Source organism: Geotrypetes seraphini, chromosome 14 (assembly GCF_902459505.1).
Source record: "Geotrypetes seraphini chromosome 14, aGeoSer1.1, whole genome shotgun sequence".
Lineage (NCBI taxonomy): Eukaryota > Metazoa > Chordata > Amphibia > Gymnophiona > Dermophiidae > Geotrypetes > Geotrypetes seraphini.
Genome location: NC_047097.1, coordinates 50,642,031 through 50,665,016, shown reverse-complemented (window position 1 = coordinate 50,665,016; position 22,986 = coordinate 50,642,031). Strand labels below are relative to the sequence as shown.

General features: G+C 41.3%; 1 protein-coding gene across 10 annotated transcripts in view; it reads left to right on the top strand.

Annotated features, from left to right (window-relative positions):
• The window catches only part of SIN3A (SIN3 transcription regulator family member A), a 290,548-nt gene extending 268,048 nt beyond the window's left edge, over positions 1–22,500 (top strand). For 8 of the 10 annotated variants that reach the window (XM_033920021.1, XM_033920025.1, XM_033920024.1 and 5 more), the window contains 2 exons: positions 17,071–17,278; positions 19,535–22,500. In XM_033920021.1, the coding sequence (XP_033775912.1) occupies positions 17,071–17,278; positions 19,535–19,765 (439 nt within the window). In that variant the 3' untranslated portion in view covers positions 19,766–22,500. Of the gene's footprint in view, positions 1–17,051; positions 17,279–19,534 lie in introns of those variants that run through there. The other 2 variants (XM_033920029.1, XM_033920028.1) reach the window with 2 other exon arrangements.
• The last annotated feature ends 486 nt before the right edge of the window (positions 22,501–22,986 follow it).

Here is a 22,986-nt window from a genome sequence, read left to right as displayed (position 1 = left end):
AACCAAATTTATGTTTAAAAATCTTTCTTGCTGCTCACTATACCTCTAGCCTAAAATAATTTTTTCATAAATATGGGATGCCTACCATGAGTTCTTCAACTCCTTCATTGCTTGTTATATATCAAGATCTTCACTGCATTGATACCCCAGACAGTAGGACAAATCCCTACCCATGTTCTGTATCGCTTTTGCTGCATATGAAAAACATTTTGTGTGCAGGTTTTCAGCTTCGATGTGATGTGTGGTATAGCCTACAGTATGTTCAAAATAAGGAAAGTCAGCATTAACTGATTTTAATAATTCAGTGTGTAAAGCCTCTTAATGTATACAACTGTGGCTTAGATTCTGCTGCTGTTTTTGAAGATGCTATAAGCGTGTTGGGAGCAAAACAGAAATAAAAGTCCTCCCACCCTCTCCCCAGAAGAACATTCTAAACAGTCAGTTTGTCTGTGCTAACTCTCTAGCTTCAGAATCCCCAAAGTAACCTCAGTCTGTTGTGTGGGATATCTGAAACAAGGTTACAGATGGACATGATCTCCCCATTAGGTGGGTTGTCTTTATTTTGTAATGAGCACCTAAAATGTGATATTGCTATCCTATCAAGGCACAATACAAGTAAGTTTTGTCAATGTGTACTTGGAACTAGCACTTGCCCAATACAGTATGCCAGTATCTGAGTGATTCAGGTGGAAATGGTCAGAATGATCGGCGCAGCTTATTCTATGGCGCTTCAGTTTACTGTTCCTCAAGATTTTCTACTAGCCCTTTAGCTGTACCCTGTGTTATGAAAGGAAGATGTGGATCTGTGTATGAAATGAGGTCTGAGTCTATCTGGTTTTAGGAGTGTCTATGAGTAGTCGACTGTTTAGACATATAAAACAAGGAAATGAGCATGACAAACCTGACCATAATTATTCTGTGAAGAACAATAGTTATTGTATGATTATCAATCGAGTCACACATTAGCTTCAAGATTCTTTGTTTAAAATTTAAAATTTTGAATAATAATGGTCCTTTGACTTTGGCAACTGCTTTGAGTTTGTATAAGCCTTTGCATAGCTGTCGGATATTTCTTGTTTTAGATTAGACAAGTTTATCTATAGAAAGTCAATGTTTCCGTTAGAGGGGGCGAAGAAGTGGAATGAACTTCTATTGGAGTTAAGTGTTTCTGTAAGCTTGTTACATTTCATAAGCAGCTAAAAACCTTATTGTTCATACAAGTTTATTGCACCTAAGTATTAGGTATATTGTTAGTGTTATTGTATTAATTGTATGTCATCTAAAGCAGTATGTAATATGTGGATGATTTTCTGTATGTTTTTGTCTTATATGCTTTTTTGTTGTGCTTGTATTAATAATTTGTACCCCACTTAGAACTCTGGGATAATGTGGGCTATAAATATGTTAAACAAATAAATAAAACTGAATGATTGCATTTCACTTCCTAAATGGGAAGATCTACTTAAAAGTAAGAGTTCCAGTAGCAGGAGGTGGTTGTGCATTGGAGCAATGAAGAATCCATGCTCATTGATAATGCAGTTTTGTTTTCTGTTCCCTTGTTCTGTTGGAATATGTATTTCCAGTGAAAAAGATGCGAGTCTTGACAAGTATTCCCTTTACCTGCAAAGATTGCAGAAGGCATCATCTATATTTTACAACTCTGCCTCCTTGTGTTACTGAGCAGTGCCTCATCTCCTCAGTTGAGAAGGTGTCTTTTCATCTACTACACATCTGATTTATTATTTTTGTTTTTTTAGCTGACTTTTGAGGCTTCCTAATACTACAAGGGTTCCCATAAATTCTTGGAAAGCTCTTCCTGAGAGAAGATGCAGCCTTTGGGCTCAGAGATCTGTAGCTGGGAGGGGTGGGCAACCCTTGTACAGAGCCAGCCTGCACTAAATTTTAAGACAGATTGGGGATAGTTCCCCTGGGAGCGCAGCTCGCCCCTGATTTATCAGGCACTGGAGCGCAGGCTGAGTGGCCCCGTGTTGGTCCAGAGGACTGTAGCAGTTTCAAGCTGTGTCTCCCCCCCCCCTAATACGTGGAGGAGCTAGAGAGGTCAAGGTCTGACTAAAAGGCAGTTCAAAGATAAAAGCCTCTGGAGCAGTTAATCAGCTTGTCTGAGGCAGAAATCTTCTACATCCAGTTCTGTGAGTGCAGTGCATTATTGTCTATGGGAGACATTGGGGAGAGCGTCTCGAAAATTACGCCAGTCGGTACAGCTGGGGAGGTCATTGCAAGGGGTCTGACTACCACTAGTTGCCCTCTCAGAGAAACTGGTCCATCAACAGATTAGAACTGAGAGCCATTCAGCTAGCACTGCAGGCCTTCAAAAAGTCCCTGGAAGGCAAAATGATCAGGGTTTTCTCGGACAGTGCTATAGCGGTGGCATACATCAACAGACAAGAAGGCACCAAGAGTGCTCCAGTAAAACTGGAGGCCCAATTGTTGTTACATTGGGCAGAAGCCCACCTAGAAGTCATTTCAGTGGTGCATATAGTAGGAATGAACAATAGACTTTCTCAATCACCAGACCCTGGATCTGGGGGAGTGTTTTTTGTCCCAGAATGCTTTCAACAAAATTGTAAAGTGCTGGGGAAGGCCAACAGTCAACCTGATGGCATCAACAGACAACAAGAAAATCTTTCGGTACTTCAGCCGGTGATTCAAGCTGGGAAGCGCTGATGTGGATGCCTTAGTCCAGCCTTGGCCAATAAGAGTTTTTGTATATTTCCCCCATGGCCAATAGTAGGTCAGGTCTTTCGAAGAATAGCAACTCATCAAAGGTTGGTGATTCTGGTGGCGCCAGATTGGCCGTGTTATCCATGGTATGCGGATCTAGCGTAGCTACAATGGAACAGATGTCTCAGGCTGCCAACACTTCTGTCACAAGGACCAATTGCCTTGGAGGATCTGTAACGTTTTGGTCTTATGACATTTCTCTTGATTGTGCAGCCTTAGCACAGAAAGGATATTTGAGGTAGTCATAGCTACTCTTCTACAATCCAAGAAGCCAACAGCTGTCGTGGTCTATGCTAAATACTGAAAGACTTTTCTGCGCTGGTGATGCTGAACAGAAAGTGGAGCCATATATGGTTCCCATATCTATAATCCTGTTGTTCCTTCAGGATGGACTTGAAAAGAGCCTGGCAGGTGGTTCTCTCAAGGTGCAGTTGGTGAGCCTCATACTTTAGAGCTGAAGTGGAGAAAGGGTCCTTAGTTTCCTATCCTGACACAACCAGATTCCTGAAGGGAGCGTTGTGACTGCATCCTCCTGTGAGACAACCATTTCCTACATGGAATCTTAATCTTGTTCTACAGGCCCTCTGTAAGGCTCCATATGAACCTTTACAGAATGCATCACAGATGGATTTTATGGTCAAGATGGTTTTCCTAGTGGTTCTTGCCTCAGCGAGAAGGGTTTCGGAGCTTCAGGCTCTATCATGCAGAGAGACTTTCCTTAGATTTACGGAGGCAGGCATGTATCTACATACTGTGCCTTCCTTTTTACCAAAAGTGTTCTTGACCTTCCATGTAAATCAGGAAGTTTTGGCTTCTGGCGTTCATTCCACAGCCATAAAGAAATAGTTTTGGTGTTACTGGACGTGAGGAAAGTTCTTCTCTGTTATCTCGAGGTGACAAATAAATTTAGTCTTTCAGATCATCAGATAACCAAGGAAAGTCTGTCTCGAAGGTATCCATTTCCAGATGAATTCACACGGCTATTTTGTTTACGTACATTGGCCATGGTAAACAACCGTCAATTTCTTTGAACTTTCATTCCACCAGTGGTGTGGCCTCGTCATGGGCAGAATCCCAAGCAATTCCGCCTGAGGACATTTGTAGTGCAGCTACCTGGTCCACCCTCCATACTTTTGCAAAGTTTTACAGAGTAGATGTGGTATAACTGGGCACCACTTTTGGGTCCTCGGTGCTCACAGCCAGCTCATCTGCCACTCTTTAGATTCAGGGAACTGCTTTGGTACAGCCCACTTGTCAAGACTTTTGCACAGGAAGGAAAGATTAGGTTCGTACCTTGATAATCTTTCTAGTTTAAAGAAATGTGAGTCTTGATGGTCCATCCTGTCAGATTTTAAGTTAGCCTGCTTTCTACCTCAAACACATATGGGGGGTCTCCAGATGTTCGTCAGTGAACAAACAAGAAAGAATGAAGACAATGTTCTCATTTTTTTCAGTGGAGGAGGGTAAATAGTGGTGTGCCGCAAGGATCTGTACTAGGACCGGTGCTATTTAACTTATTTATAAATGATATCGAAATTGAAACGTGAGGTGATTAAATTTGCAGATGACACAAAACTGTTCAAATTTGTTAAAACGTATGAATACTGTGAAAAACTGCAGGAAGACCTTAGGAAATTGGAAGACTGGGCATCCAAATGGCAGATGAAATTTAATGTGGACAAATACAAAGTGGTGCACATTGGGAAAAATAATCCAAATCATAGTTGCCAGATGCTAGGGTCCACCTTAGGTGTCAACGCTCAAGGAAAAGATCTAGGTATCATCATAGAGAGTACGCTGAAACCTCCACCCAATGTGCAGCAGCAGCCAAGAAAGCAAACAGGATGCTAGGAATTATTAGAAAAGGGATGGTAAACAAGACTAAGAATGTTATCATGCCTCTGTATCATTCAATGGTACAACCTCACCTTGAGTATTGTGTTCAGTTCTGGTCTCCTTATCTCAAAAAAGATATAGCGGCACTAGAAAAGGTTCAAAGAGTGACCAAAATGATAAAGGGGATAGAACCCCTCTCATATGAGGAAAGACTAAAGAGGTTAGGGCTCTTCAGCTTAGAAAAGAGATAGCTGAGGGGAAATACGATTGAAGTCTATAAATTCCTGAGTGGTATAGAACGGGTGCAAGTGGATTGATTTTCTTACTGCATCAAGATTTACAAAGACTAGGGGACACTTGAAGTTGCAGAGTAATATTTTTAAAACCAATAGGAGGAAATATTTTTTCGCTCAGAGAATAGTTAAGCTCTGGTATGCATTGCCAGAGGATGTGGTAAGAGTGGTTAATGTAGCTGGTTTTAAACAAGATTTGGACAAATTCCTGGAGGAAAAGACTATAGTCTGCTGTTGAGACAGATGTGGGAGAAGTCACTGCTTACTCTGGATCGGTGGCATGGAGTGCTGCTACTATTTGGGTTTTTGCCAGGTACTTGTGACTTATGTTCTTATGTTAAAACAAGTTTTGAAGAGTATCTGTTAGCTCTATAGCAAAACTTTTTGGAGAGGCTATAGGAGCTGCATAGTTGTTAATGCTGGTCACACTCGGGTAGGTGGTTTTGTTTGGTATCACCTAATTATTCTTGTTGCAGAGCAGAAAAGATTTGAATTGTCGGAGAGTTCTCTGTGCCCTCCTTGTTATTTCTCCTTCTTAGGGGTTATTCATTGCTTTGGTATGAACTGAGAAGCTGAGGCAAATGACACAAACAGATGGAGTTGAAAAATGTAGATGCCTTCTGCAATCTTTGTGGGTGAAGGGAAGAAACCCACTTGTCAAGACTCATGCCTCTTTATACTGGAAGAAAATAATTGAAGTAAGAACCTAATTGTTCCATAGCAATGGTGTTGAGGACCCTATCTTTAGTGGCAAAATAAATTGAGATTTGAAAATCATGTGCACAAGTAACTGGTTAAGACCTGCTTTAAGACTGTAATACTACTAAACATTATTTTTAATATAGACATGCAGACTGTTTACAGAAAAAGACCACTTGGTCTCATTCGTCCATCCATTTGTACTGGCTGCAGTACCATTATAGATCTTAATCTTTGGTATTCCCCTACCATCCCCACAAAAGGTCTATTTGTATCTGTCCCATGCATGCTTGAATTCTGTTATTGTTTGGCTACTACTAATTATTTTTATAGCACTACCAGACGTACACAGTGCTGTACAAAGACACTTAAGGAGACAGTCCCTGCTTGAATGAGCTTACAATCTAAACAAACAGGATGCCGGGGGAGGGGGCATGCGGAGAAGGTTAATATGCTGGCTAGGGTGGTGGGCAGTGCTCCTCTGTAATCTGTGCTGGAAATCTATTTCAGGTGTTCACCACCTCACTGGGGAAATATATTATCTCATGGTCTTTGTTTTGAACATACACCTTCCTTTTTTCATATAGTGACTCATTCTTCCCTTGAGATTGAAACTTACTAGATGTTTCAATGTTTATTTCCATATTTCCTTTTATCGTCTAGAAAATGCTTCTTTAATCTTATATGCTTGTATGGATTAGTATAGGCTGTACACCATTTTAATAAACCACCCTTTAAATTATCTCTACCTTGTCATTGTTTTTTAGATGTGGTCTCCAGAACTAAATACACTTCTCAAGGTGGGGTTTCACCAGAGACTTGTACAGATGTGATATTACTTCACTCTTTCCCTCTTTCTGAACTTCATTGTATGCATCCAAGTAGTTTTCTTTTGTAGCCCTACTAGTTTAATCATTAAAATTCCTTTTAAATTCTGCCAAGCAGATATTTGTGTTTAATATTTTGAACACTTTCTGTGTAGCCATTTCTTCCATTAGAATGCTAATAATCAGGAACTACTGTGTTTTTTGTTGGTGTCACATGCAGGCACCATACCATCCTAATGTGACAAGATATAAATAACTGAAGAGTGGAGCTGGGAAGAAGGTGATGTTTAAGAAAGGAGTATACAAATAATAAAAGATGATAGCATTTTTATCATAGGAGCCAACTTTTCAAAACGATAGGGGGTGCTCAAAAGCCCTGCTCCAGAATCTACCCAAGCTCCGCCCCTGACACCGCCTCCATAATAATAGTACTAATTGTAATGCAATTTTTCCATTCATTTTTCATATATACACACGATTTAATCTTATTAACAATACTTAATAGTTAACCACAAAATTAAACTACACTGTATGCTTCTAAACATTCATTCCTACCAGCACACCTGGCCTTGGTCACACATGCAGAACACAGATAACCCCTGTGCAAGTACAGGACCACAAAAAAAGTACTAATATACCCAAACGAAATCCTAAGATGCCAGACTCTACACACAGTACAACACCAGAGAAATAGAAATAAAATAATTTCTTCCTGAACAGTGCAAAATATAGACAGCAGATGTAAATTCTGAAGACTGACACATTTCAGTCACTAAATTGAAAATGAAATCATTTTCCTTAACTTTGATATCTGGTGATTTTATTTTTCTAACCATCTTTTATCCCAGGACAAGCAGGCAGCATATTCTCACATGTAGGTGATGCAATCCATGGAGCCCCGGTATGAACAGCTGCAAAAGTGCATCAGCACTTTAAGAACTTTAGAAAGTTTGCAACTGATCACACCACGCATGCGCAAGTGCCTTCCTGCTTGACATAGGCATGCGGCTCCTCGGTTCTTAGTTTTCCACGGAGCTAAGAAGTCGTGTTTTCAAACATTCCTTCATTTTTGTCTTTTGCCTTCCCGCGTATTTTACTTTTATTTTTTTTATTCTATTATCTACTTTCGGGTTTGTTTTTTTTTAACTTTTTTTTCATTTCTTTGCCTCACTTTTCCCTCGCGGGCGTTCGGTCGACAGGGCCTCTTTGTTCACCTCAGCCTTGGATTTAATTTTGACTGAGAGGGTCTCCCTTTCGATGTCCTGCCCGTTCACAGGATTTTTAACAAGTGCAGCATTGGTGTCGGAGGAGTTACGATGGTGTTATAGGTCATTATGGCATCGAGTCTATTCATGCCGACTTTACATCGACCTTTGTTGCGGCTTGCCTGTCTTCAATGGCAGGTCACATCTTAACCAGGTCACCCTCTTTGAGGCGAGCTGTGACACTGATGGTACCGGCAGAGAAGCCTAAGGTACCTAAGGTCTTTGTTTCACGAGTCACCAGCTTTCCAGCCGGTGTATCAGGTCACTCTGGCATCAAGTCCATTCATGCCAACCATGCAACCATTTCTCTAGCGGCTCCTGCCTTCTCCAGTAAGAGTTGCATCAGTCACTCTCTTCGGAATGAGCTGTGACACCGATGATACCAGCAAATAGCCAATGGTACTGGTGTGTTTTTTCCTCGTGGTTTTGAGCTTTTTTTTTCCTGACACTGACTACTCCGATACAGGGCCTGCCTGAACATGACCTCACGCAGCTTTCCAGTACCATCAATGCTTCATCGATGCACTATCATGGTTCCTGGTACCAGTCATCTTGACCATCCAATCGTGTATCGAAGCATCATTCCTCCTGACAACGTTACAGTTCTTCGAAGCATCATTCTTCTTCTTCAAGACACTAGCAACTGCAAGCATGTTTCTTTTCCATGTCCTGAAAAACGCAAGAATCCTGCAGAAGCTTTGCCTTTTGTCATCGGGCTGACACCATTCCAAGCAGCATTCTTCATCAGTCCTTCAATTTGATTCCATTGTGGACATTTCTCATTCTATTACAGAGGTTTCTGGTTCTCCTAAGGCACAATCTCCTCCTCCTAGAGAGACATCTTCTACAGAGAGGTTTTTTTTTCTTTCTGCTATATGGACACAGACTCTTCTGTCAACCTTGCAGTTTTGTTCCTGCTGTTTTTCTGCTAATTTTTTTTTATAGTCTTTAGCTTCAGCTCTGCAGCTCTTCAGACTTCACTTAACTGGTCTCCTTCAAGAGCTTTTTCACCTGGGAGACCCTCCTTGTCCTTCTGGACATTTAGAACTTATATTCTCTATCCAAGGTCTATGCTTCAGTTTTGACAGAGGAGAGGGGCATAGTGTGGACAGATTTGACCACCGCCTCTATCAGTATCTACTATTGACTGGCCTTTATCAAAATTTCATATTGGCAATTGGAGTACTGTCTTCCCAGTTATCTATTTTCTGCTGTGAAGCCTCTTGTCTGGACATTGCTTCTTTTCCTGGATGCATTTCTTCTTCTATCTACAGTGGGGAATCTAACATGGGTGTAGAGTCTGTAAAGTTAGATTTCTCCACCTATTTTTACTGAACTACCTTACCTAGCAGATGTCTGACTACCTCTGCTTCTCAAAGGTCTACGATGGGGAATCTAACATGGATGTAGAGTCTGTAAGTTAGATTCCTCTATCTTTTTCACTATAGATTTTCAGCACACAGCTGACACAGTACATAGTTCGGTCCGCTTATAGTGCTTTTGAGTGACATACAGAGCTGCTTCTATGTCTGTGACCATGACATGACTGGCACAAAAAAACAAAACCCAATCCACTGATCCCATGATTGGTGTTTCTGGTGCCTTGATCTGGATTCTTGAGTTGACTCCTGAGAGTGCATGTTTCCTTCAACAGAACAACTTGTTTGGCATATATTTACCATTCATTACTCACTGTGACGACTTCAGAATTCCACCATGAGGTATCGAGCCTGTAAGGTGGCTCTTTTTCCTATTGCTTTGCTACCATTCTGGCACACTACTGCAGGAACTAACGGTGTAGAGCCTGTAAGTTTTCCCGCCACTTCAGACCCTTCCTCTGCTTTTTCTGCAACGCAGGATCAACCAGGTGTTTTTTCTTCAATCATGCCTTCCACTGTACCATCAATGTTAGTACCTTCCAACAGGCATCCATTGCCCTCAAGTTTTTTCTCCTACATACCTTCTCCTGATTTTCATTGCTGGAGGTTTGGAAGTGGCTGTAGGGGAGGAAGAGGTCACTACATCCTTTTTAGGATGTTTTTCCCTATTCTTTCAATTGGACATCAGGGGCCCATCCCCCTTTTTTAGTTCACCGATAGCTCACATGCTACCCTACGTAACTTTTTCTTCCCTCTTTGATCACAACACCTGCTTATGCTCTCTCGATCTCCTGGAATTTTTGCTTTGACTTCTGGTGCACCCTGCATATAGAACATTGCATAACATAACATCGGATTTCTAGACATAACCACAAGTTTGATGCGGTTTACAAAAAATTATAAAATAAAAAAGTACAATGGAATCTAATCAGTCAGATATTTTGAAAAGAGTAAGGTTTTCAACTGATTTCTGAAATGTTCGTACGAACAAGAAGTAATCAACAACGTTCAAAATTCTTTGTCATAAGAGGCTGTTTGGTATGACAGTGTGTGGTCATTTCTATTTGCGTGGCATCATTACCATTGAACACTTTATTGCTCGGCCTTGCCTTCCCTTTTCAGGGTATCAAGGGCCTGATTGTTATACCTGTCTAACCGATTGGCTTCTTAACGCTTCTTCTTCGCAAGGGGTGAGCACTAGCAGTTCAGAGAATTTTTTTCTTTGATAGTTGGGCTTCGTTTCCTTTTTTCCCAAATCTCAACTCTGATCCCTTTGGGTTTTCTAATTCATCTGAGTTCTGATTGCTACCGCTCTTCTCTTACCTAGATGACTGGCTCATCAAAGATCCTTTGTCTCAGGGTATGATCTTAGTGATGAATCAGGCTTCATTTCTTCAGAACTTGGGGTTCGAGATCAACTTCCCCAAATCACAATTTCAGCCATCTCGGAGGCTCCAGTTCATCGGAGCTCTGCTCGACACCACTCAACTCAGGGTGTTTCTTCCTCAAGAACGTCAAGACACTCTGATCCAACTTTGTCATCAAATCACCCAGCTTCAGTCAATTTCAGCCAGGCGCATAATGGTTCTTTTGGGTCATATGGCTTCCACAATTTACGTGATTCCCTTTGTGAGCTTGCACCTCTGGAAGCCTCAATGGTATCTGGTTTCACAGTGGTCTCAGACTCTTGACCCACTCTTACAGCACATTTACATTACATTATATTACATTAGGGACTTCTATTCCGCCTATACCTTGCAGTTCAAGGCGGATTACAAAAGAGCTAACTGGACATTTCCAGTGAAGACATTTCTATCACCTCATCTCTTCAACGGTCACTTCATTGGTGGATGAACTCTTCCAATCTTTCCAGAGGTCTGTTAAGAACATAAGCAATGCCTCTGCTGGGTCAGACCTGAGGTCCATCGTGCCCAGCAGTCCGCTCACGCAGCGGCCCAACAGGTCCAGGACCTGGGCAGTAATCCTCTATCTATACCCCTCTATCCCCTTTTCCAGCAGGAAATTGTCCAATCCTTTCTTGAACCCCCAGTACAGTACTCTGCCCTATTACGCTCTCTGGAAGCGCATTCCATGTGTCCACCACACGTTGGGTAAAGAAGAACTTCCTAGCATTCGTTTTGAATCTGTCCCCTTTCAACTTTTCTGAATGCCCTCTTGTTCTTTTATTATTCAAAAGTCTGAAGAATCTGTCCCTCTCTACTCTCTCTATGCCCTTCATGATCTTGTAAGTCTCTGTCATATCCCCTCTAAGTCTCCTCTTCTCCAGGGAAAAGAGACCCAGTTTCTCCAATCTCTCAGCGTATGAAAAGTTTTCCATCCCCTTTATTAGACACGTCGCTCTCCTCTGAACCCTCTCGAGTAACCTAAAGTCATACAACCCAGCAGTATATATCACAATCGCAAAAATAGTGTAGAATACCACTTATATGGAGCAATACACATCAGTATTGTTAAGTCCTTATCATTTAGGACATACTATACGGCCTCAGAAATGGAGCCTACGCACAGCAATGTAATCACAAGCTGAGACAATCCGCGTAGTTAAAATACTCCTGCTCCAATCATTGGCCACTACATACTCATTTAAAGTGCTAATTTTTAGCTTTTTAATAGATTTAGTGTTTAATTTAAGATTGATATAAGCCCTTAACCACTCAATACTGAAGAAATGATACTATAACTGTGATACTTTTTCAAAAAATCTTCTTCAGATACTGTGTGTATTATCCAGATTTGAAAAATTAGACCACAAAAACTTATCTGCTTTGTTTAGTAGTCTTCACTGGCGGAGTCTTTATAATAAAACTTCAATACATGTCCATTTGCCAACGCGGCCAGCGTTTCGCGGGAATTACATACATCCGCTGCGTCAGGGCCACCGGGACATTAACACACACACCCACACTGAAAATAAATACAGAAATTAATGCAATCACACTCAAGAACTGAATAGCACAAAAAAATTTTTAAAAAGTTAAATAGTACACCACTCACATCAGTGCATTCGGTCACAGCTTTTCAAACAGTGCCAAGATGGCAACTACATCTTTTTATAACCTGAGTAACGTAAACAGCGTGCTGACGTAACCAAAACGTGACACATGCACGCTTCACAACTCAAAGAATGGCAGTTAGTAGAAATGTTGCCATTCAAAGGACCTATTCAGACCCTTGGGCCAAAGAGTATCTAATCTATTAATCCAGCGCTGTTCTCGTTGTGCAAGATAACGCCTAAAATCACCCCCTCTACTTCCCGGAATAACCACTTCCAAAATCAGAGCTTTTAAGGACCAAAACTCATGATCATTTTCAATACAATGTTTGGCCAAAGGTGCCCCAATTACTTTATTTTTGATGTTGCTTTTATGTTCGGTAAGCCTTATAGTAAAGCCTTATAGTAAATTTCCTCGAGGTCTGCCCTACATAAATTAAATCACAGGGACATTTTATGATATACACAACCCCACAGGTTTTGCAATCAGAAGTATGCCTCAAAATATATTCACACTTATCCTTCGGATTGCAAAATCTGTCAGTACATACCATAAGCTTACCATACGCATACCATAAGCATGTGTCACGTTTTGGTTACGTCAGCACGCTGTTTACGTTACTCAGGTTATAAAAAGATGTAGTTGCCATCTTGGCACTGTTTGAAAAGCTGTGACCGAATGCACTGATGTGAGTGGTGTACTATTTAACTTTTTAAAAAAATTTTTGTGCTATTCAGTTCTTGAGTGTGATTGCATTAATTTCTGTATTTATTTTCAGTGTGGGTGTGTGTGTTAATGTCCCGGTGGCCCTGACGCAGCGGATGTATGTAATTCCCGCGAAACGCTGGCCACGTTGGCAAATGGACATGTATTGAGGTTTTATTATAAAGACTCCGCCAGTGAAGACTACTAAACAAAGCAGATAAGTTTTTGTGGTCTAGTTTTTCAAATCTGGATAATACACACAGTATCTGAAGAAGATTTTTTGAAAAAGTATCACAGTTATAGTATCATTTCTTCAGTATTGAGTGGTTAAGGGCTTATATCAATCTTAAATTAAACACTAAATCTATTAAAAAGCTAAAAATTAGCACTTTAAATAAGTATGTAGTGGCCAATGATTGGAGCAGGAGTATTTTAACTACGCGGATTGTCTCAGCTTGTGATTACATTGCTGTGCGTAGGCTCCATTTCTGAGGCCGTATAGTATGTCCTAAATGATAAGGACTTAACAATACTGATGTGTATTGCTCCCTCTCGAGTAACGCCATGTCCTTCTTAAGGTACGGCGACTAATATTGTTTCACACGTCTCCTCATCAGAAGGTTCTCACCACAGATTCATCAACTGTGGGGAGCTCATCTGGATGGTCTTTGCACTCAAGGTCACTGGTCCCCCAGAGAACAATGCTTTCACATAAATCTCTTGGAACTCAAGAATGATTTATTATGCTCTTAGAGCTTTTCAGCGTCTCGTGGTCAATCATGTCCTTCTAGTCCAAATGGACAATCAAGTTGCCACGTACTATATCAACAAGCAAGAAGGGATGGGTTCTCTCCTCTGGCAGGAGGGTCAAAAGATCTGGCTTTGGGCAATTGCTCGCAACATCTTAATCAAAGCAATCTATATTCACGGGGAACAGAATTTCTTAGCAAACAAACTCAGCAGAATCATTCAACCTTACAAATGGATGCTCAACTCTGCAGCTCTCCATCCCATTTTCTCTCAGTGGTGGACTCCTCAAGTAGATTTGTTTGCATCTTCCCACAACAACAAAATTTCCCCAGTTTTGTTCCAGACTGTACTCACCTCATCACCTGGAGGCGGTTGCATTCCTTCTGGATTGGATGCACAGGTTTCTCTGTGTTTCCACCCATTCCTCTCATTCTCAAGACACTTGTCAAAGTCAAGCAGGAGCCAGCCACCATGATACTTATAGCTCCTCGATGGCCCAGACAACCTTGGTTCTCCCTTCTACTTCAATTCAGTATCAAGGAGCCAATACCTCTGCCAATATTTCCTTTTCTTTTCACGGTTCTCTTCTACATCCCAACCTTCAGTCTTTACATCTGACAGTTTGGTATCTCTCGGGCTGAGTTCAATTGATCTTCACCTTTCTCAGCTTTTCAAGACTCATTTTAGAAGCTTCCAGAAAACCTGCCACTCAACAATGTAATCAGCAAAAATTGACTCGTTTTTCTGCTTGGTGTCTTCTTCATCACCAGAATCACAAATCCATCTGTTTCCTCAGTTTTGGATTATCTCCAACATATGTCTGACTCTGGCCTGAAATCCACATCCATTAGAGTTCATCTCAGTGCTATCACTGTGTTTCATCAGCAAGTGGATGTTTAAACCTCTTACTGCTCATCCTTATTATCTTCTAATTCATGAAATGACTTTTCAATATCAAACCACCTCCAATGGTTTGGGATCTCAATGTGGTTCTTGCTAAATTGATGAAGCCTCCATGTGACCCAATGTCTACAGCTTATATCAAATTCCTTACTTGGAAAGTTGTCTTTCTCATTTCTCTCACTTCTGCCAGAAGAGTAGGTGAACTTTATGCGCTAGTGGCGGACCCACCATTTACAGTGTTCCACCATGACAAGGTTGTGCTTCGCACTCATCTAAAGTTCCTTCCTAAGGTTGTCATTGAATTTCATCTTAATCAATCAATTGTTCTTCCAGTATTTTTCATAAGCCTTACTCTCATTCAGAAGAAATGGCTCTTCACACTCTGGACTGTAAGTGGGCATTGGCCTACTACCTCAGCAGGACAAAGCCACATAGAACAACATCTCAACTTTTTGTCTCCTTTGATCCTAACAAGTTGGGTCATCCTGTTTCCAAGAGAACGATTTCCAATTGTTTGGCTGCTTGCATCTCATTCTGTTATGCTCAGGTTGGGCTACAACTGGGGAGTTGTGTCAAAGCTCATAAAGTCAGAGCTATGCCAGCTTCAGTAGCTTTTCTACGCTTTACCCCTATTGATGAGATCTCTAAAGCTGCTACTTGGGTCCTCGGTTCATACTTTTACCTCTCATTTATGTCTGGAATTTTCCAGATGGGATGGGCTCTTCGGCCAAGCAGTATTCTTTGTATATGTAAATCGCTTAGTAATTATAGGCGATCAATCAAATAATGAATAAACTTGAAACTTGAAACTAGTATTGCAAAATTTGTTTTCCTAAAGGCCAATCTTCTCCCCAATCCCATTCTGGTTAGCTTGGAGGTCACCCACATGTGAGAATATGCTTCTTGCTTGTCCTGGGATAAAGCACAGTTACTTACCGTAACAGGTGTTATCCAGAGACAGCAGACAGATATTCTCACAAGCCATCCACCTCCCCTGGTTGGCTTCTTAGCTGGCTTACTGAATTGAGGAGCCACACGCCTATGTTGAGTGGAAAGGCACTCGCGCATGCGTGGTGTGGTCAGTCGCAAAATTTCTGAAGTTCTTAAAAGTGCTGATGCACTTTTGCACCTGTCTGTACCGAGGCTCCATGGATGATGTCACCTACATGTGAGAATATTTGTCTGCTGTCCCTGGATAACACCTGTTACGGTAAGTAACTGTGCTTTCCCAGTCTCCGGCTGCACTTCCTTCTGTCTGTGCTCTTAATTGTGTTTCCAGGGCCAACTTATCCATTTGCTGTTTTTCCCTTCACTTTCTGCCCTAATCCATCTTTGGCATTAACTTTTAACATTCAACTTTCTTCCATTTTTCAACTTTCTTCTCAAAATCATCTACTTTTCCATGTCTTACCTTCCCTTCCCATCTATCCATGTGTACCATCTTCTTCTGTCTCTACCCTTCCCATCGCTGTGCACCATCTCCTCCCTCTCCAATGGTCTGGCATCCATCTCTCCTTCCCTTCTCCTTCACGTGGTCCAACATCTTTTTCCTTCCCTTCCCCTCCCCATTCCTGCAATCTGGCATCTCTCCTTTTTGTGTTCCAATACCTTTCTCCTCTCCTTCCTGCAATCTGGCATCTCTCTCCTCTCCCATGTTCTGGCATCTCTCTCCTTCCCTTGACCCCCTTCCTATGGTCTGGTATCTCTCTCATCTCCTTTCCATAGTCTGACGTCTCTCTCCTCTCCTTCCCATGGTTTGGCATCTCTCTCTCCTTCCACTCCAGGGGGCCGCACGGTCCAGGCTTCTTTTTCCCCTTCTGTCCATCTCCCTCCCTTCCCAGTCTCCTTTCAAATAGAAATCTTCTTTTTCAGGGGCCCGGGGGCCCCAGCGCAGCAGTCATTCTCACACGCTGCCGGTGCTGCTTTGAAGCTTTCCATCTGCTGCGATCCGCCCAGACAGAAACAGGAAGTTACATCAGAGGGAGGCAGATTACGGCAGAGGGAAAGCTTCCCAGTCTCCTTTCAAATAGAAATCTTCTTTTTCAGGGTCTCAGGAGACCCAGCACAGCATTCATTCTCACACGCTGCCGGTGCTGCTTTGAAGCTTTCCATCTGCCTCAATCCGCCCAGGCGGAAACAGGAAGTTGCATCAGAGGGAGGCAGATTACGGCAGAGGGAAAATTTTGAAGCAGCTCTGGCAGCCTCTGAGAATGGCTGCTGTACCAGGGCCCCCCTGAAAAATCAGATTTCTTTTTGAAAGGAGACTGGAAAGGTAAGGGGAAGAAGAAGAGATGCCCGAACCGCACACTGGCCCTGGTCACGTGAGGTCCCAAAATTATTGGGGGTGCTCAGGCACCTATGGAGCTGGCACCTATGATTTTTATATTTAAAATAAGTGTAAAAAATATAAAAGGAAATGTTGGAATAAAACAGAAAGAGAATTTGGTGGATTTTACATACTAATGTTTGGACTAATTTAATACTCCTGCGAGATATTGGAAATCATCCCATGCAGATGGCTTTCCTGTGGTGTGGCTGAAGGGACTCAAGCTTGATACTGCTGCTTTCTAGACTGGGTGGCCAAGTCCAGCTCTCCAGCCAATGCAGTTTTTGTATGGCAGTGCTCTAATTCCAGCAGGAACTCTTCTGATTTGCAGGAACTTGAGGAGGATCCGCAAGTGTCAACGAGGTCGGGAGCAGCAAGAGAAGGAAGGGAAGGAGGGGAACATTAAGAAGTCCATGGAGAACTTGGAGAGCTTGGACAAGTTAGAATGTAAATTCAAGCTGAATTCGTACAAAATGGTGTATGTGATCAAATCTGAGGATTACATGTACAGGAGGACTGCTTTACTGCGTGCCCAGCAGGTAGGAATGGATGGAGGTCCCAGCCTATCCACACCATGTTGGTGCAGGACAGTATATATTGTGGGCCAATCTCTTCTTGTGCAAAAGTATCATTACATACACATCTGGTGTCTAGAATAAAAAGTATCATTACATACACATCTGGTGTCAGGTAATAATTTTTAGTAAGCTAGACGTGAATGATGACACCCCTCTATATTGGGAAACTACCCACAGCATACATCTTGCTATAATGCAGCTACAAACTTGATTTTTATAAGGACTGTATAATTGTTCATAAACTTAAGAAAGAAAGAAAGAAAAGAAAATAATGAAGAAAATTTCCCCCTTGACCTACAAGTGATCATGTCCAATCATTCTTCCTGTGCATACAGCAACACTGTCATAATCAGGCAAAGCATATGTTTGGAAATCAAGTTTCTGACACCCTTTCAGGAGTGTGGCAGCCGTCATATCTATATCCATTACGATCATAGAGGTTTGCCAGGCTTTGTGTTGATGACACTTAAGCACTTGTAAGATCTGTAGATGCCAAGCATGTGCAAAGAAATGTAAGTGAAAAAATATCTTAAGACTAGAAGAAAAACCACATCCTATATTTGAACCATCTTGCCCGTTTCTGCCCACTTTGTTTACTAGAGCAGCCTTGAAGTACTCCCTTCCCCCATCAACCAGAACAGGAGTAAGAGCAGAAAAGAGATGAGGGTAGAATCAAGCAAAACATGCTTTAAATGGAATAGGTAGTGCTTTAAAACAAAATATAAAGGTTTATTGGGAAACCCAGATATGGTTCAATCACATTTTTGAGTTTCTCTGCTAGTGGTTCAGGTTCCATTTTTCCCTCTTCTACTATATGCATTAACATCCCCAGAGAATGTCTGAGCAGCACCAGGACCCATGCTGGCTGCAAGGACTCAAAGGGCATTTCCTGCAATGCTTCTGTGTCACCTTCTGTGGCCAGAAACTTCTGTGTCACTGGCAATCACTCTGGAACCCTGCCAACACCAGTATCGGACCTGAATTTATTGTGCTGCAGCATCATAAAGCAACCCCTACATATATCCCATTTTAAACTGTTTGAATGGTTTAAATGTATTAACGAGTTATGCACCAGCAATACCTCCTTTCAGACAATGCACTTCTCCCGATATCACAGTGGGGAAACTTTTGTATGCCATTCCTTTTATTTCTACCCCAGTTTTTCATATGCTTTTCTTTGCTAGCCTTGAAAACTGGGCAAGCCCTATGAATTGCTCCTCCTTGCAGCTTGTGATATGTAGAGTATAATTGCCTTACTGGCTTCCTGAGGCACAGAGTAGGACAGCAGTGCATTATAAACAAAGTAAAAAGTTTGGAATAAAAAACTAGACTTTCTTTAGAACAGGGATCTCAATACAGTGTTTGGGACACACCCAGCCAGTAAAGTTTTCAGGATAACCACAGTGAATTTGCATGAGAGAGATTTGAGTGCACTACCACAATTATATGCAAATCTATCTCATGCACATTTCATTGTGGGTATCATGAAAATCTGACTGGCAAGGTGTGTCCCGAGGACTGGGTTGAGAATCACTGATCTGTTTCAAATGCTTTCAGTGGAAGGGAATGTGTTACTTAGAAGGTTGTATGAGAAAAAGACCGAATTAGTTGAACTTGATAACTTAGTTACCAAAAAATGAAACCGGCCTGTATGTAAAGCTGCCCATGTGAAATTAGAATAATTTGGATTTACTTATCTAGAGAGGATCTTGATTTATGCTTCTCTAAACTGTGTTTATATGAGTATGTGTAGGTACAATCTCAGCACCACGTGAGTGGCATGTGCCAGTGTTCACTGCAGTAATAGTGACCCTAACCAGCATAGATATGATTCCGAGTGCTTGGTGATCCTCTTTAAAGGAAACTTTGACCTTGGTTTGTTTTATGGTTACTATGCTTCAGGAGCATAAGTACATCCCTCTGTCTGGGACTCAAATAACCCAAGCCACTTGCCCATAGTCAGGGACAGAATAAAGTTGAGCTTTGTGACTTAAAGTTTTATGCCTATCATTTTCTCTACTGTAGCAGTTGAACTCCGTGAATCGTAAGTAGCATTGTTCTATAATCACGGATGGTTTGTTGGGGGGGTTTTTTTTGGGGGGGGGGGAGGGGTTGAGAACTTGAATCAGAAGGCTTTGTGTGGCCCATGCTTCTGTGTTAATATCCTATGTTGTGACCAAAAATTCATTTTTAATATGTTAATTTCTTTCTCTTTAGTCACATGAAAGAGTGAGTAAGCGGCTACACCAGAGGTTCCAGTCCTGGGTAGACAAATGGACCAAGGAGTATGTGACCCATGATATGGCTGCTGAGACCAACAAGTGGCTAATGGGAGAAGGGCGTGAAGGCTTAGTGCCTTGCAGCACTGCTTGTGAGTCAGAGATCCTGCACTTTGTGAACATCAACAAGTATCGCGTCAAATACGGCACAATATTCAAGACTCCCTAGCCATCTGGACTAGTGTGTCTTTGTGTGCGTGTGCGATAAGGGAATTAGGTGGATGTTCCCTTTTTACTCTGTATGGCCATCCTGGCTAATGCTCAGGCAGTTCCAGTCTCTTTCCTTGGATTCCAGTTCATTGGAGATACATGACTAACAGCTAGAGCTGGGCAGAGAGCTCAAAATTCCTTGGCACATACTGGAGTATGTTTCTCTTTTATGGAGCTACAGAGAAGCTGTGAGGAGCTTGTACAGAGTAGTTCAGACCAGCAGCATTGGCGGATGACTTGCTTATTGTGGAATAACTTTGGATCCTGAATACATGTTCAAAGTGAACAGGGGATCTTTTTTTTAAGTTCTATACTCTAAATGTTAAGAAATGTTATTTAAAACAAAGATAGGCTCTGTGTTGCCTTGTCTAGCCACAAGCTCTCTAAAAGGAAGTTGGAAGGACAGTGCACATATTTTCAGAGTTCCATGCCATCAGGATCCAAACATGTAACCTGCAGGTGGCTGTAGTTCTGTCACATTTGACTTGTGTCCTGACTTCTACCCTTCCTTGCCCTTTTATGGGCTTCTTCCACATCCTGTAAGTTTGAAACCATCCTGCCTCTTTTCTGCCCACTTGGTTTACTACTGCAATCCAGAGGCATCTCCTTTCTCCACCAGCCACACACAGGCACACATGGATTCCAGCCAACATTTTTTAACTCATTTCCTTCTTGCACCTCCTTTTTGTAAATAGATGTACATAATGTCAATTATTTTCTGTTTTTTATTTTTAATGAGAGGAAAATTGCTTGACATGTCAGCTGTACTATACTACTAGCTTCTTGCATCTGATAGTACCAGGTGAGTTTCTAATATAGAACCTATGGACAGAAAGATAAGGAACATTTATTACACTTTTTACCAAAGGGAGTTATCATGGTAGGGCTTTTTGTGTGTGGAACTATTTTTGTGTGTGGGGGGGGGTTCCCACGCCCTTTTTTTCCTTTATTTTAGTTGTAAATAAAACGGGTTTGGCTTTTCCTTTCTTCCTTCTTATTTTTTTTAATAGGAGAAACATATATACCCCTTGTACAGAGCCCAGAGGAGACCTTAAGAGACACAGTCTGTGCAGCGTAGCACACGGTTAACATCAGCAAGGAATTCACAATCTGGGGGAGAGAGAAGTATGGTCACTGTTACCTGGTAGTCTGTTACAGAAGACCTAATGAACAGAATACGAGAAACTCCTTTTAGTCCATTATTAGCCACATGTCTGTTTTCATGGGAATAGAATCCATGCACAAATGCCTGCCTCTAAGCTAAATCACTCATATGATGCAAATCTTCTGAATTTGATGGGATGGGCTTACCTTTGAATTCATTAAGATGCAGTTAAGTGCTGAGACTACATTTAGGACATTGATGTCAGGGTTGTATTTGTTTAAAACATAGGAAAATTCTTCTCCCCAAAGAATTTTTAATTGTGATTGGCTTGGTGATTTTATTGCCTTCTTTTCAACTTCACAGGTCACTTTACAACATCCTGTGTATGGAGGGGGGGGGGGAGCGTGTAACAGTTTTTCTTCAACAGACAGGATTTTTCCCAAGTTTTTTAATTTTTTTTTAGTCTTCCATTTTCATTTTTAGGAAGTGAGTTGTTCTACAAAATTAGGATGGATTGTATTTAATGTGTGGGGGTTTTTTTCAAAGCATTTGTGGGGTGTAGAGATGAGAATAACAAAGTACCTAACCAGTATTGGAGAAATCTCTTATGCAAGCCAGTTTGTGGCTTTTTTTAAATAAGTCTAAAAAAACTTGGCAAATGTTTCCATTCATTTACCCTCACACATTTCTTGTTTCAGAAATAGATTAGAATGTGAAATGAGTGTGTGTGTTTGTGTGCGTGCACGCATTTTCATATTATAATCTAGCTTGGATAAACTGGACCGCAGTGACCGTATTTTGGTACAAATCCTTCCCCATTTTGTTGCAAAGAGTACCCTAGGTAGCCTAAAGTTTGACCAATAGAGCTGCTGAGAATATGAAAAATTAATGCCCCAAAATAGTTTTCTCTCTCCCCAATCCTGAACGGGTGTCTTTGTGTCTGCATTAGTGGCTCAGTTAAGAGAAGCAGTAAATGAATCCATTAACAAATTTGTGGCTATTTTGAAAGTTTTAGCATAGTTACAAGCCTGGTGGAAGTGGTGTTGGGGGATGGAGGCAGAACACCATCAGCTCAGTTGCCTTTTTTTCCTCTCTTCTATGTAACATCTCAAGAAAGAGAGAATTCTAGTACAGCATTCATGTCTTACACAAATTTGTTTGCCTGTTTCTATCTTCCCTCTCCTGAAATATTAAATCTGAGGAAGGTGGAAAGGTCTCAGTTGAAGTACTGAATTGGTGGTAACCTAATTTGTGCATTTTCCACTACTGATATGTTACTGTACTAAGAAGTCTGCCTATTCTGTTGCTCCTTTGTCAATTTGGCTATGGGACATAAAAAGATACAATTTGTCGAAAACATTGGAGACAAGTTCTTTACTCCCAACACATTGTACACCCCTTTCACATCGCAGAGACACCTGTACAGCTCTATTTCCAGCCAAAACAATGGAAGACTGCTCTCTTTTTTAATTTGAAATTGTTTTTGTATTCTGTACTGTGATTCTCCACCATCTTTCCATGTGATTTCTATACAAAATGTTATAAATCTAACTGTAGTGCAGTATTTCCATTAAAATATCAGGGCTATGTTTTGTGTTTATATTTTCTTTTCAGCTGTCTCTATGGAACACAGTTAAATATCTAAAGGTTTTATAATGCAGGAAATACTGTAGGTTGTATTGCATTATTCCAGTGCAGTAATTGGGTACATACCACTACATCCTTTGGTTGAAGGAAGTTCTCATTCTCCGAGGACAAGCAGACATAATATTCTTGCATATGAGAAACGTCATCCACGAAACCCGGTATGGACACTACCAAGTGCACTGCCACTTTAAATCTTTAGGTAGTGCCCGTACCACATGCATGTCTGTGCCTTCCCACCCAACGTCAGCTTAGGAGACCATCAGTTTTTTGGTTTTTTTCCCAGAGCTGAGAAACTCTTCCGTTTTCTCTTCAGGGTGTCAAACTTTTGTCCTTTTTTTGTGCCCTTCCGTTCTTATTTTTTTTTTTCATAATTTGTTTTTATCATGTTCCAGTAATTTACCTGACTTTGGTGCATTTTTGTCAATTTT